The sequence below is a fragment of the Triplophysa rosa genome, linkage group LG4, assembly GCF_024868665.1.
Source record: "Triplophysa rosa linkage group LG4, Trosa_1v2, whole genome shotgun sequence".
In the NCBI taxonomy this organism is placed as follows: domain Eukaryota; kingdom Metazoa; phylum Chordata; class Actinopteri; order Cypriniformes; family Nemacheilidae; genus Triplophysa; species Triplophysa rosa.
Window position 1 is genome coordinate 30,684,674 of NC_079893.1, and position 15,975 is coordinate 30,700,648.

The 15,975-nt window shown below is 36.0% G+C and overlaps 1 protein-coding gene across 5 annotated transcripts; it reads right to left on the bottom strand.

The window, feature by feature from the left end:
- Positions 1–951: 951 nt before the first annotated feature.
- Positions 952–13,924, bottom strand: LOC130553178 (GTPase IMAP family member 8-like). Of its 5 annotated transcripts, XM_057331978.1 has the most exons (7): positions 13,641–13,924; positions 13,509–13,544; positions 8,929–9,048; positions 7,743–8,378; positions 4,730–5,332; positions 3,122–3,709; positions 952–1,843 (listed from the first exon to the last, which is right to left on the bottom strand). In XM_057331978.1, exons 1-7 carry the CDS (start codon positions 13,654–13,656, stop codon positions 1,803–1,805), a joined length of 2,040 nt encoding a protein of 679 aa, XP_057187961.1. In that variant the 5' UTR covers positions 13,657–13,924; the 3' UTR covers positions 952–1,802. The 5 variants fall into 5 exon arrangements, with proteins under 5 accessions (XP_057187961.1, XP_057187960.1, XP_057187959.1 ...); XM_057331977.1 differs by having other exon boundaries at positions 952–3,709; positions 7,743–8,375; positions 8,935–9,048; XM_057331976.1 differs by having other exon boundaries at positions 952–3,709; positions 8,935–9,048.
- Positions 13,925–15,975: the final 2,051 nt, after the last annotated feature.

Sequence of the window (15,975 nt, forward strand, 5' to 3'; positions counted from 1 at the left end):
AAAGTCGGTCCTGGGGGGCCGGTGTCCTGCAGAGTTTAGCTCCAACCTGCCTCAACACACCTGTCTGAAAGTTTCTACTCTACCTCGATTAGCTGTTTCAAGTGTGTTTGATCACCGACCCTCCAGGACCGACTTTTGGACACCCTGTGCTACAACATGATAAACCTTCCCCCCGTCCCATCTATTTAAGACCTGTAGCAGGCATCAAATTGAAATGAGCTCATTTTGTGCATAAAACTATTATATTTTTCAGTTTAAACATTTGTTATGTTCTCCATGTTCTATTGTGAATAAAATGTATATCTCGTGTGATTTGAAATTTAAAGAGTCCCAACATTTCCGTAATTCTGGTTGTATTTATTCACCATAATCAGGGTAATGAGACACACCTTGACATAATTAGAATAGTGATAACTGCTACAAAATAAAGTGGATTTGGACTAAAACAGAAAGAGATATTAACATTATACAAGATGCAAAGTAAAAGACAAATACATTACAATATCAATATAAAGTAACTCATGTCAAGTAACAGTTAAAGTATTGGCTAAATTTACAAAGAGGCTCTGGATAAGACCAGAACAGCCGACTTAACAAGACTATGAATCAAAGGGAAGTGGTTTTTATTTCATGCAAATATGTACCCAATAGAACATTCAATCGCACATTATAAAAATACAAATATCAAAAACAATATAAATATATCCAGAACCCTATACGATCAGTGAATGAACACCACCTGGTGGTACCTGCACAGAAAGGCACAGCTTCTCCTTCACTATTTCATAGAAAAACCACCATATACAATAGTAAGATTACAGTTTGAGCACACAGTGAGTTTGCTGTGCGGTTACATTTTGACCTCATCATGAGTATTCTGAAAACTGATGGTGACATTGATGGGGAAATGAGTTGATATTGCAGTTCAAAAAATCTCTCAGACAAAGAAGGTCCAGGTGTCAAAGAGTTAACTTTATTTGTCCAAGTCAAACAAAGTGAGACGTTCCAAGTCATCTGAAAATACAGTGCTTTGCATCAACAGTTATATCCAAACATCAAGAGGTGTTCCTAACTTTGTACCAATCAGGTAATCTCTTTCTCTTTTGGCCCGTCCCCTTTTATCCATTTCTATTGGTGGTCAACAAATCTTTGTGTATTTTTTATATAAATCCTCATCCACCAAAATTATGTCATGGTCATCATGACCTGTTTCCCCTTCTTCACCTCCTTCTCTTGTCTTTATCTGTGGCAAAATTGTGGCCTTGCTCAATGTAGATTATAGTCATAGTAACGAGGCGGAACATGCCCAGATTTGGTCATATTGTAGGGTTGGGGCCGGAAAAAGTCCCCAGATTTCATAAACACTGCCAGACATCAAAAACACAGCTGTGCAGGGTGCTTTTCTGAATCTCATACAAATGTGTTTAAAACGAAGAGCAATACATAGTGAATAATGATAAAAACAAAGACATATCATGAATTCCTCCATAACATCACTTGTGACATCAAATTGTTGACTGGGATAGTCATTGTGGATGGAAGGAATGGATCTAATTTTGTTTATGATGGAACAGAATTGATCATATTCGTATTCATTTATCGTTTAAGAAAGCAAATTACGAACAAATTGGTCAGAGTTTGTATGACATTCAAGAATCGTTCAAACAAATGCCTATTTGATTTTTCTGTTGGATGTTGGATTAACTTAAATATGACACCCATTTGCAAACAATTGAATTGATTTTAAATTGGTATTTAACATGTTCACTTCATTCATGGCTTAAACTCATTAACATTTACAATCACCTCACAGCTGCTTTCTGTAACTTCTGTTTATTAGGTCCTGCCAAATACAAAGACATGAGTCAACTTCATATTAACTTTTATTAAAAACATCAGTTTCTACACTTTCTAATAATTGAGTAAAATGTTACTTTAAGTGCGGAAAGAGAAGAAACTTAAAGAAAGTCTGGTATCAAGAGCCCAACTACATCAAATTACAATAACTTAAATAACTGTTTTGCTTTGGAATGAAGAGCAACTAAAAGTTACTTGAAATATCAAAGTAATTAAAGCAGCAGATTGTGTTTAGCTTTTACATGACAGCTCCTTCAAAATTATGAGTGAAAACTGTTTCTAGCTTTTTTGAAGTAAAGCCTACTCCACATTGTTATGAGTGTATATGAAACACCTGATTCAACTCATCAGCTTGTTAGTGTGTGCATTAGAGACATTCTGAGGAAGGCTGATAAGCTGAATCAGGTATTAGGTAACTTTGATATTTCAGGTAACTTTTACTTATTTACAGTACATTTACATTTACTCTCACTCTTCATTTGTTACCCTGATAGTAAGCAACCACCATCAAAATCCACCATTGTTGTGATCAGTGTTTGATTTAGTTGAAATGCGAAGAGCAGGGACGATTGCGTATAACCTCATGTTGATTTTACTTTTAAATGGTTATTTTACTTTCAAAAGCATTGAAGGTTAATTATTAGTAACAGTGTAGATTTAAATTACTCGTAATCAAGGACACCCTGCCGCCAATTAATCAAATACTCGATTATCAAACATGTCCAGTACAGAAATTGAATATAAAAGATGCCTATCCCTAAGTGACAATCAACAAAAAGAGTTTTTATTGACTCCCAGCATGCATTGCAGTTGATGTGGATATCAGAATTAGTTTGATGATTATCACCATTGATGAGGTTATTATGATGAGTGTTGATGTCTAAGTGTGTCAGAGAGGTTTTTCTTTTACTTTGTTGCAGTGCTTTTGCAATCTTGTGGGTGTAAAAGTGATACTGATTCAATGCCATTAACAAATAAACAAGTTATTTTAACAAGTTATAACAGGTACCTTTTAGCTTGCTGTCTTGCACAGGCCCTGTTTAACTATTAGCAAAATAATCCCAAGACGTTTTTTTACGCCACTGTGTAATCTTTCTGTAAGTGTACACTCCAGCTGCTCCAATTACAACTACACCAACTGCAACCGCGACTGCTGGTGCTGCAATAAACTCTGTTACTCCCAGAACCACACCTCCAGCTATCATACCTGCTACACCTCCTACACCTCCCAATGTAGCTTTTAACCTTTCAAAGTTTATCTTACTTTTCACAAATTCTTTAAGCTTATCATTTGTGAAGTACTTCCATTTGTTTCCCTCTGCCAATGTCTCAATCTTCTCCAGCAGCTCTGCGACCTGATGTTGGTTTTCTCTGTCTGTACTGTTGAATGTGTGATATCTGCCACCACAGCTGCTCACCAGTGCCTGTAGATCTGACCTCTCTGTGATACACTCATCTAATGTTTTATCCCTCAGCTGGTCAACATGCGTGAACAGAATGATGGTGTAGGGTGCAGCATCTTTACCAATGTTCTCCAGAATCCATTGCTCCAGGATCTTCTCCTCATCTGTGATTCTCACATCCACTCTTATGACCAAGAGAAACACATGAGGACCAGGAAAAGACAGCTTTACACACTTCTTAATCTCAGACCTCAGCTTATCTGTTTCTTCAAAACGCCCTGGGGTGTCAATTATTCTTATGTCTTTTCCATACACATTTGCTTTGTGTTTCTTACAGGTTTCAGTTGGTGAATTTGGTGATTTCCCGTCTTTTCTCTGAATGTTTTTTCTTAAAGCAGTTTTTCCTGCTCCACTCTTACCCAGCAGCACAATACTGGGTTTCAGTGACCCTGTTAATCACAATTTAAACAAACAAAAACCCAAAATTAACAATAACTATTAAGTTAAATAATCAAGTGGATGGCATAATTGTATTTTAGTTTAATCTACAGAGAAAACATAGAATATTTGTTTGTTATACTGGTGTCATAAAAAAAATTGCTTATGGAGAGTATGCACGTGATGTCACTGCACACGTAACGTCACGCCCACTGAGTGGCAGAAAGACTGAATGCAGCAGTATTTACCGCTATCTGTACTCTATTTGAAACGGAATAAAGCTGTTGTGTGATTGATTTTTGAGCACAAAATTGGAGATTTCTTTATAAAGACTGCCGAAGGATATAAAAATCGCTGCAGTTTGCTGAAACAAATGAAATACTGAAACGTGGATGTTTGCTAGCCATTTCATATCAGACTCAGCTCAGTTAAGTTGTTTTGGTTGAACCATACCATAATAGTACTTCCTACACCTTTATGTGTTATGTAATTGTAAATATGTTTCTTTAAGCATTCTAGGCAGATGTATTTCATACAAACTTAAAGATTAATATTTTGTCAACAACGTAAACATTAAGAAGAGCAATGTAAATCTAAGATTCAGTTTAAACCGCAAAACTGGTTTTGCTCGAATAGAAAATGTTTACTTAAGGCTTTGCTTTGTGTATTTCCCCCAATGTTAAAATCCGGTCCAAAATAAACCAGGAAACGCAATTCTATGCGATATTTCAGTGTACAAGGACACCGGTTCATATTTATAAGTCGTATGGATCACCGTCGAGTCCAACTGCACTTAATTTCAGCAAATAAATGTGTGTAATTTAGTCCCGGTTTCGTTCTTTCTCCTATTGAAGTCAGTTTTACCACTCAAGGGGGCGTTTTTACGTGGGAAAGTGACGTCAATGCATACCCTCTATTGAATTTAGAGGAAGTAGCTGGTAAAAAGTTGCCAATTAAGTCCTGTAAAAATGTTGATTGCAGTAAAACGATTTGCATGGTTAACCTTGTCAAAAATATAATAACACACTTACAAAACCTCCGTATTTTTATCTTTCTTTGAGCCTGCTGGAACATGTCATTGGTGTAGTGATCGCCTCCATTCTCCTCAACCATAGTTTTAATTTTCTTCAGCAGTTGTGTGACCTGAGAGCAGTTCTCTGTATCTTTATTATTAAATGAGTGACATCTTCCACCACAGCAGTGAACCAGTGTTTGTAGATTTGATCTCATTCTGAAATGTTCATTTAAGGCTTTACCTTTCAACTGATCTTCATGAGTGAACAGAATGATGGTGTATTTTACAGCATCTTCTCCAAAGTTCTCCTGAATCCATTTCACCATGTTTACCTTAGTAGATTTGCCATCCAGTTTGATGACCAGCAGGAACACACACGGAGCAGGATCAGACATGCAGAACAGTTTCTTTATTTCAGCATTTACCTTCATCTTTTTTGATGTCTCAAACAGTCCAGGAGTGTCTATTATTTTAACGTTTTTTCCATTCACATTTAATCTGCGTTCTTCACAGGTTGTAGTAGCTGAATTTGGTGAATGACACTTTAGAATGTTTTTTAGTGTAGCAGTTTTTCCTGAGCCAGTTTTACCCAACAGCACAATCCTGGGTTTCCCTGACCCTGTCAGTAAACACATTTTAAAAATCAAGACAACAATAAAATTGTTAAATGAAATAATCAGGAATACCAAATGGATTTCATAATTGTGTTTCAGTACAATACGAAAAATCAGAGTAAAGAAGGATTGCTCCAAAGAAAATGAGCAGAACCTGTCAGGCTTGTTAGTCTTACTGCTGTTTACGTAAGGGAAACACATCCAGTTGGTTGCTATGACAAATTAAATGGGCATAGAACATTTTCTGAAACTTTCCAACTTCAAAAAAATGACCCTACCCAGATAGCAACCAAACTAGCAATTTGCCGCGGCCCAAATCTGGCCCACACCTTACACTCCATAACCCCTTATCTGGCCCACATACGGCATGGAATGATGGAACTTGGGCAGTTCGCTCCTGTTTGCCAGGTTTGGGCCACAAGCAAGCCAAATAAAAGTACAATCTACTCATTAAAAATGAACTGAAATAGTTGCGTTAACTTAAAACTTTAAAGTGTCCCAGATAGCAAGCAACCATTGAATTAATTTTAAAAACAGGTTAAAATTTTCCCAGACTACCATTATTGTGATCAGTGTTTGCTTTAACTTCTAGTTTAACTTCTAGAACATTTGCTTTGGTTCTCTTTAACCACTGAAACAGTGTGTCCAAACCTGTTTCTTAGGATAAAAAGAAAAGAAATCTGGTAGATGTTTTCAATTGTTAATTTAATCATTATGAATCACCGATTAAGAGCGGTGTTTGTTATCACTTTGTGAAGTGCTTTGATAGTACAGATTAGTTTTATGAATGTCATATCCTCAGAGACAAATTAAATATGCGAACAAACCTTTTAACTAATAAATACATTAGGCATGAATAATCAGTGTATGAATGTCAGCTTTTGTATTTTATTAGTAATTGACACCTATTGTGAAATCTACTCCAAACTGATCTTTTAAAGATCTCTTTTAGTCAATACGCAAGTGAAACACATACAAGCACTCACAGAGAAGTTAAATTAACAGAAGCCAAGAGTCAAGAGCCCAACTAAAGCAAACACTGATCACCATAATGGTAGTTTAATCACTTGCTAATATTATTGAGTTCAACTAACTTAAAATTAAAACACTTCTTTACTTAAAAATATTGATGTAATCGGTTACCTCAAAATGTTTAAGTACACTCAACTTGTCCGGGTTTACAGTGCAGTGACGTCAAAGACAGTTCTAGCACAGTTTAGCTTCAGTCCTAATTGAATACACCGTATTCACTGTACTGCACTGTTAAACTTTGCTGTAGTTTTGCAGCAGGTTTGCCACTTACTGTAGATTTAATTACTACTTAATACTACTTTCCTATTAGTACTGTTTTTAACCAACATTAAAAAACCTTTGAGATTCAAAATGAGCAAGAAGAGACTGGCATTAGCACAGCAGCACTGCAAACATTTTATATTCTCCCCAAGTATTTGGTCTTGTTTTCTAGTAAAAATATTTAAAACTTCTTACAGTACGATACATTTACACAAAAAGAAAAGTGGCCTAAGATATTTAGTCTTGTTTAATGAAAGAAAAATACATAAACTAGGTAAGTTTATGCTTGAAACTAAATTGTAAAATAAATCTACATTTTTTATTTCATGCCGACTTTAATGTTCATTCCCAGTAAACAATTTGATGTCACAGTAATGTCACCATCAGTTTTCTGAAAACTCATGATGAGGATAAAATGTAACCGCACAGCAAACTCACTGTGTGCTCAAACTGTGATGTTACTCTTGTACTGTGAGCTTAGAGGTTTACATGCCAATGGTTTGTCATTGTCATTTGTCACTGGTGTGCATAAGACATTTAGATATATTTATTTAGATATTCTGTATACTTACATTTGTTAATTTAGTGACGCATAAGTTATAGAATTTAATAATGCAGCGGAGCGTAACTAAACTCCACCTACTCACGGTGAGTGGGGGGTAATATCAGGGGGGTGCATCATTCCGCACTTCGAATTTATACCGGAAGTAGTAGACCATCTGGGAATCTGTGGAATACTCTTTTCAACGTACTACGATTTAGGACATACTAATTTCCCCGAATGTTTTCAGTGAATGGTGCTCACTTACGCATCTTTGCCTCATTATGCAATCGTTTGACTTCAGTGGACTTGCATGTTTTAAAATATAATTGTGACTGTTTTATATGCTGTTTTTATTTTGTAAAATAAATCAATGGGTTACGTTGCTTCCTCAAAATGCTTAATTATGTTTAATTGACTTAATATTAAACTGAACTTGTCAGGATGACTCAAAGTGCATGGACGAGCCAGTGTTATTAGTTTAGTTGGTTGTTTTCTTAGAATAACAGACTTTGGAATGTTGTGACTGATTTCACCTTGTCAGAACTCATAACATAAAACATGTACAAAAACACACTTACAAAACATCCGTATTTGTATCTTCCTTTGAGCCTTCTGGAACATCTTATTGGTGTAGTGATCGCCTCCATTCTCCTTCACCATCTTCTCAATCCTCCACAGCAGTTGTGTGACCTGAGAGCGGTTCGTTTTATCTCTACTGTTGAATGAGTGACATCTACCTCCACAGTTATCAACAAGTGCCTGGAGAGCATTACTATCTCTCATATGGTCTGATAATGATTTTCCATCTAGTTCATCAGCGTGAGTGAACAGAACGATTGTGTAACGTGCAGCATCTTCTCCAAAGTTCATCTGAATCCATCTCACTGTGTTCTTCTCCTCCTCTGTGATTCTCACGTCCAGTCTGATGACCACCAGAAACACATGAGGACCAGGCGCTGACAAGTATATACAATTTATGATCTCAGACCTCAACGTCTCTTCAGTAATTGATGGATCAAATATTCCTGGTGTGTCAATTACTGAAACTTTCTTCTCATCCACCATTCCTTCTTCTTTCTGAGAGGTTGTAGTCACTCCATATGCAGAAATTTTTACAACTCCAAATGCATTTCTGTTCAGTATTGTGTTTCCTGTTGAACTCTTTCCTGATCCAGTTTTACCCACCAAAACAATCCTGAATTGCGATGAATCTACTGGGGAACAAAAAACAATATCTTGGATGTGTCATCTTTAAAAATGAACTATACTAATTAAGATTTATCAGGGCCTATATTTACAAAACATTTTTTTCTTAGTACTAAGTTCTAAACAACAGTAAAATAAATGGGTTTACTAAGAAATATTACATTTTCCTTTTTTGGCAGAGTCCTTTAAGCTAAAAAAAGTGGGGTTGATCTCAATGCTTGATGTCAGCAAGCTTACTAACTGTTCACAGTAACTGACTGATAGGAGATTGTTTACTGTCAATGATTTTATAATAGAAATATTGTAGAATAAGATATAGTATCGTCTTTGAGACTGAGTCCTCTTGACTACCCTAACTTTTCACAGATTTAGGAGCTGATTTTAGTGCTAAAACGCTTAATGAAATAGCCTTTCAAAATGTAGGAGTCTTAAAACTGACAGGCCAATACAAGAGATTCTTCTTAGGAGCCACATTGAGCCTTAAGATGTTTTGTGATTACAGGCCTTGATGTTTTATGTTCAAATGAAATTAATTCTGAATACAATGTTAGTATGTACAAGTACTCATAGTTGGGTGTTTAGTCCGGGCGTGTATCCTGCTTTGAGCCTCCAAAGCCTGATGTGGGTGATATTGATTAAAGGATGCCCAGTGAATGCCCTCAGCTTCTGTACTTCCTTCTATAACAGAATTTAATCGCAGTTCACATTACAAACAATATTTTACAAACATTACATTTTCAGATCTACATTTAAAATAATGAATCTGGCAGAGCCCTGATAGCAAGCAATCACTGAATGAATGTCACAATCAATGTCAACGATTTGATGATATTCGGTTTGCTTTGGTCAGCATGACTGTGTTAGAACACAGCTGTTCAGACAAAGTAAACTACCCAGTCAACATGTGAGATCACGCCAGAGGCGTATTAAGACCTCATGGTGCCCCTGGGCAACAGCCCCAGAGGTGCCCCCCACCCACTCACCCACCCACCCACACGCAAGAATCCACTCATTAAAAGATTTATATATTAAAAGATTTTATAAGAATGAAACTCAGCAATTTACAATATACTATTTTACAAGAATTACACATTAACATGACACTTTTGTAGAAAAGAACACAAAAAACAACTCTTTTCATCAAGCATTTTTAACAATTAGGCCTACTGTAGTTAAGGGGCACCTGCTTTCTGTTGTAATGTTACAGTTCTTGTTTTGATGTAGTGAAAAAAAATCACTAACACATTTTTGAACAGGTGTAAATGTTGTGCATGCCACAAAGTGGGGGTACAGGGACATATATATATATAACCTATTTATAGTTTGCATGTATGTATTCACATTAGGGGGACAATGGAACAATGTACAAAATTTCAGTACATTGGGACTTTAATTCACCAAAGTGGCATTCACCAGATTACAATGTAAGGTTATTTATAAACATAACATGAAGCGTTATTATTACTATTTTAACTGCTAGAGACGCACTAAACAGACTGATCACAATAATGGTGATTTTTGTGGGCTCAAAAGTGATATTGATTCAGTTCCATTAACATTCAGGACTTGCAACCTGACTTGGACTCGCCTCTCTTGACTTGGGACTTGATTGGGATTGAAAACAATGACTTGGTCCCACCTCTGGTAATAAACAATTAATGGAAATCACAGCAGGAACACTAAAATAACAGTATTATATTGTGCAAATTATAATGTCTTTTACAGTAATAAACTGTTGTTGCAGATTACAGTAGGTATGCTGTAAAATTACAGCTATGTGCTGGCAAATATAGCTGCCAGTTGTTTACTGTAATTTAACAGGGAATTTTTTTACAGTGCAGGTAACACAGTTGACATTTCAGCCACTTTCGGGCCTTGTGCAAACTGCTGACCTTGGACTAGTTAGTACATGACCTTGATTAACTTGTGTTTTTATATTCTTTCTCTACATATTTATAAATATAACATGTGACGCAAGTTCAACAGAACATGTTGATAACACAGTTGACGGTCAATTAATCTACTCTATGTGCAGACAATAATATGGATAACATATTGAAGAGGAGAAGTTATGACTTACCACACGGACTTCAAATTTTCCTCCAAAAAAGGAAATGACATCATGTGATGTTTGACATGTGACTTTGTAACAAACCATTGGTGATTTATAGGGGGTTATATGGGGAGTAACAGGGTTGACACTAATTTCTCGGACATACAGTAAGTAAATGGATGATTTAATGTAGATGCATGAGCAAAATACTTTTTAAAACACCTTGTAAGAAATATATACAGAAACATGTATTCTAGAGCTGATCTGAAGAGCAAAACCTCACATTGACCAAATCGGACAGCACAAAAACAGCAGATTAAAGTAAAATGGATAATAGAGTCCATGGACATGACATGTACCCCTAATTGTAGAATGACTCATGTGTATATTCTTCTTACAGACTCCTAAATGATCACATAAGTACTAAGATAAAAGTGTACTCCACTTAAAAGTGCATATATGAATTGATTGCTATAGTGATGACACCGTTCTTCACTTTCACTTTAAAACCCAGGTTTGGACCTTAAATAGTGCCCTTACCTCCACATACTATTAGCATACATTATCGGCACTATACCATCTTATTTCTGACGCATGCCATGTATATATAGCCTACCTTTATTAATCAGTTTTAATCGCTGCAATTTTAGTCGCCGCTACAACAATGCGCTCTGAACCGTTCCCCCTTCCGTCTGTTTGAATCTTAAAACGACTCGCCTCATAACACTCACTTGTGATTGACTGAATGTTAGTTCACTCAAATCTATGTAACAAACCAGATAACACGGGCCAGAATGTTGGCGGAGGTGTGTCGAAAAAGTGCGGAGGACAGAACCATTTTTATCTGAAAGTTGGGTATTCCCGCACATGGTGCCGCACCTATTTAGCGCAGATGCGTGACTTAAGTCTTAAAAAACAAGTGCTTATGTACATTTATAAAAAATATTATTATTATTTGGTGCCCGTAAAGTCTTGGTGCCCCTGGCAGGGGTGGGCAAAATACTTAACCCTTAACATGCACAGGGCCCATGGGCGGGTTAACACTTACTATTTGTTTTAATTTAGTTAAAATTCACCATCATGATAATCAGTGTTTCCTTGAGTTAGGCTCTCGACTCTAAATGTTTAAATGTTGGAATTATTTTATCATTCTGTAACTGTATGCTTTCAAAGTATATTTGTTTTGCCAATGCTAATGAAAATCCAATCAAATGGTGTTGGTTGGTGAAGCAGCTCTCATCTCGTTGCTTGATTCACATATAACATCTTGACTGTGTGCTTATCTATATGCCATTACTTTTTTCTGTGGTTGTTGTCTTGTGTCAATCGCGGAGTGGGACTGGGTTGGACCTGCATGGTTTTGCGGCTTGTGGCCTCTCTCTGTTCTTCGTGGACATTTGCTCGGTCACTGAGTGCAGCTATGACACGTCAGAGGAGATCTGACCCTCCCGGCTGAGCCTGGTTTCTCCTGAGGTTTTTTTTCTCCATTATTCATCGTTGGAGTTTGGGTTCCTCACCACAGCAGGGCAGTGTTGGCTTGCTCACCGGGAGACTGCATTTATTTATTTACTTATTTATTAGATATTATTTATTAGAATTATTTTGCTTGGTCTATAAACACCATGCACTGTGCTGTGTTTTACCTATTTTCTGCTGTAAAGTTGCTTTGGAACAATGCACATTGTGAAAAGCGCTATATAAATAAATTCAATTGAATTGTGTTAATGATCTTATTATAATTAAATACAACTAAACACAAAAGGCAGGCGCTTATATTTAAGGAAAAGTATGGATTAATAGTGTAATATAAAACAAATTTAAATAAACATTAGCAATTGTTCTGTTGTTTGCTAGTTCTGTCATAGAGTTTAGCTTGTGATCTCAATGTGTTAACAACATTTTCATCAATAGGTGGTATCAGCTCACAGTGTCACAAATACTCTGAAGACCTGAAACATTTGAAAAAAATGGTTCAAAGCCTTAAAAGCATTGTTTATCCCATCATTACCTTAATATCATAACATTTTCATAACATTATCATAATAGCAAAAAAAAAAAAAAAAAAAAAAAAAAAAAAAAAAAAAAAAAAAATTAACTAAAGTAAGCACTGATCACAGTAATGGTGGTTTTATGGAATTGTATCATTAATTGTGGGTGCAAAAGTGATATTGATTCAATGCAAGTAATGTTGACAAATCAACAGTTTAAAATGGATTCAATTACTAACAGGGTATGATTTTAATAAAAATGAATGTCCTTACTCTAGCAATACAACATATATGAAGGTTATACTTAAATCACCAAAAAATGACTGGGTTTTTACAGACTGTCTCACAATTGTGGGGCAAAGTGTAAAAAATGACACTGATATTAAAATCTCTTTGAGTTTAAACAAAACAAGTTAACTCATATTTTTTAAGGCAGCAGTTGAACTTTTGTTTTGAAGTTTAATCAGCTCGAAATGTTTTACAGTGTAGTTCTTGGTAATTCGTTTGTCATTGTTGATTTATGTGGGATTTTTTTATGCATTTGGCAGACGCTTCTATCCAAAGCGACTTACATTGCATTGTATTATACATTTGTTTCTGACTATGTGCAATCCATGACCTAGGCCTTGCTCTAACCACTGAGCCATAGGGAAGCTCCTGTTTTGAGAGAGTGGTCATTTATATGCATGTGTTTCTCTATTTAACTCCTGCATTTCAATCAAATATCAATTTCTCCAATATTATTGCTTTTTTGGTTCAGTAAAGCTATTTGCCCATTTGTTACCCGCCTCTGGTAAACTTCATCCTCCTGTTTTATACAGTGTGTGCATGTTCTTTCATTTTAGTGTCTTACATTAAATTAAAATTCTAGTATTATTTATATCAAATTCATCTATAAAAACACATTTCATTACTGTCAGTTTATTCAACTCTCATGTAAATGTGAAAAGAACATCGGCAGTAGACTTATTTGTCAGACTACAAAGCTGCTTGTAGTAAAACAGCTTATTCGTTGAATGTTTGTGCTATAAAAATGATCTTCACACACAAATAAAAAGGATTGATGACACAGAGGTGAAAAACTGAATAGTTCTTACCTGATGAATAATAATCATCGTCTGAAATCAGAGGAACTGTGAAGAAACAAATGTTTTAATTAATCATTAAAAGTAAACTTACCAGTTATTTCTAGGTTATATGCCATCATGCACACATGTAAATGTACTCACCTGTGTCGTCACTCATTTTTTTTTTGTTACTACTGCAATTTACTGAATTCTTCTCAGAAAGCAAATTATTTAGTCACCCCTTTGTATTATTATGTGTGTCTGTCTAAGACTTCCTCTTTCTATGATCTCTCTAAGCTGAGGTGAAACCTTCCTGCTAGGTGCTTAAATAGGCTTGTTCGACTTGATGTGGCGCCACAAGACCCGACAGGCGGATGGCATCAAAGTACTGCGAGAGAGATTCGAAACCAAACTTTTTATAGTTTTTGAATCGCTCTTGTGGAACTTTGATGTCATCCGCCTGTCGGGTCTTGTGGCGCCATATCAAGTTGAACAAGCCTAATGTCTTTCAGAGAAATCGTATGATCAGACGTGACACAAACACCATAGCCAATCAAAACATAGCAAACAGAGGTGGGAAGCAAGTCAAGTTTCAAGTCAAGTCAAGTCAGTGGTTTACCTCAGGTGTTCTCATTCCTGATCCTCAGGAACCCCCTGACAGAATGTTTTAGATGTGTCTCTATATAAAACACCTGATTCAACTCATCTGCTAGTTACCTTAGATAGCAAGAGAGCAGATGAAAACCACTGAATCAATGTTCATAATGGTTGATTTGTTATATTAATGGAGTTAAATCTATATCACTGTTGCACCTGAAATTAATGTTGAAAAGATGTTGAGATTTCAACAAATCACCATTATTGTGTTCAGAGTTTGCTTTAGTTGGGACCTTGACTCTGGTCTTAATGTATCTTAAATAAAGTTAATGTATCGGTGTCTGTTATAACAGTGGCTGAATCCTAATTGGCATATTTCTAACTATATAGGCAAACGAACAGTATGTCAGTATTCAGTATAAAGCATTGAAGTGAATGAGATGATTGAATCATTTCTGATGAACACCTGCTGTTAACAAACACAATGACTCCCAGTATGCACAATGTATGTCATGACTTTCTGTTTCTTACCAAAGTAACAGAGGAAGAGTTGGTGCTGCTACTTGCTTTATGTGTGCAACTGAATGAATGTTATACTGTACATGGTTGACTCATCATAACCAAACACATGAGATCACATGTGAGACAGGAGATCTTGTGCGAGACTGGGTTTATTATATATTGACATTGATTCAACGCAATGAATAAACCATATTTAACACTGATTTAATGTTTGCTTTGTATCTGGGTTGTCCACACTTCTGACAGCTAAAGTCACCTCCTTCATTTTTTAAGTCAGCATCTTTTGTGTTTTATAAAAAGAGGCATTAAAACAGTGTCTGTGGTTTTACATAATGACATCCAGTGAATGAACTAGATTCAGTAAATTATGTGTAACTGGTACAGGCTCGGAACACAATGCATACATTTACATTCCCACCCTAAAGTGGGAAGTAAATGACTGGTGTTCATTGCTGGCTTTATTTCTATAACACAAGGCATAACAAAAGCATTTGATGCGTGAGACAAACCAGATTTGTTGTGGCCCAAATCCAACCCACACCTTACACCGGGGCTAGTCAATGCTGGTGAAACCTTACCAAGCAAGCAAAAATGTGTCCCTTAGACCAGTGGTTCCCAACTCCAGTCCCCAGTTCCCCCCTAACCGAATATTTGAGATGTCTCCCTATTGAACACATGAACAAGTTAATGAAGTGATGATTGAAGAAAACCTTGCCTTGTCACCATTGTTGAGATTCATAAGCTGATTCTTGATGTCTGGAAGATTCAACTACAATACCATTTAATCTGATAGATTCCTGCACATTCCATAAAAATCTGTTGTAACAGAAATAATAATTGTGCACTTTAATTATAACAAATGACATAACACCCCAACAATCAAACAAAATTTGTATTCCCAACAACAGGACAAATTTATTCGTTTTTTCCTTGCTTGTTACAAATGAACTTCAGAGAAACTCAGTTACACTTAACAAAAAACTTGCCATAATAAAGCAAGGGTGAGAGTCCAACTAAAGGAAACACTAAACACTATTATGGTGACTTATATTGATGTGTTTTCTTCAGTGATTGTGTTTGTTAACAGCAGGTGTTCATCATTAATGACTCAATCATCACTTCATTATCTCATTAACTTGTTCATGTGTTCAATAGGGGACTGAGTTGGGAACAGCTGGATTAGTGGATCACTAGTTAGCCTATATCCTCAGATCAGATTTTTTCAGAGGTTTTTTCTTTTCCATCACAATTGTGATTCATAAACCAACAATGTCTGCAAGCATGAGCAAAGAAAAACTAGCAAAGACAAGTTAAGCTACAGCAAACACTCATCACCATGTTGGTGTCACTGTAGGAGAACGGTGTGACATCACTGTGA

Excerpts from the sequence above, each read along its gene's own strand:
- LOC130553178 (XM_057331973.1), bottom strand. Across the intron at positions 8,379-8,928 it reads ACACCCAACTATGAGTACTT|TAGATTCATCGCAATTCAGG; the intron begins GTACATACTAAC and ends TTTGTTCCCCAG. Across the intron at positions 5,333-7,742 it reads GATACAAATACGGATGTTTT|GGTCAGGGAAACCCAGGATT; the intron begins GTAAGTGTGTTT and ends GTTTACTGACAG.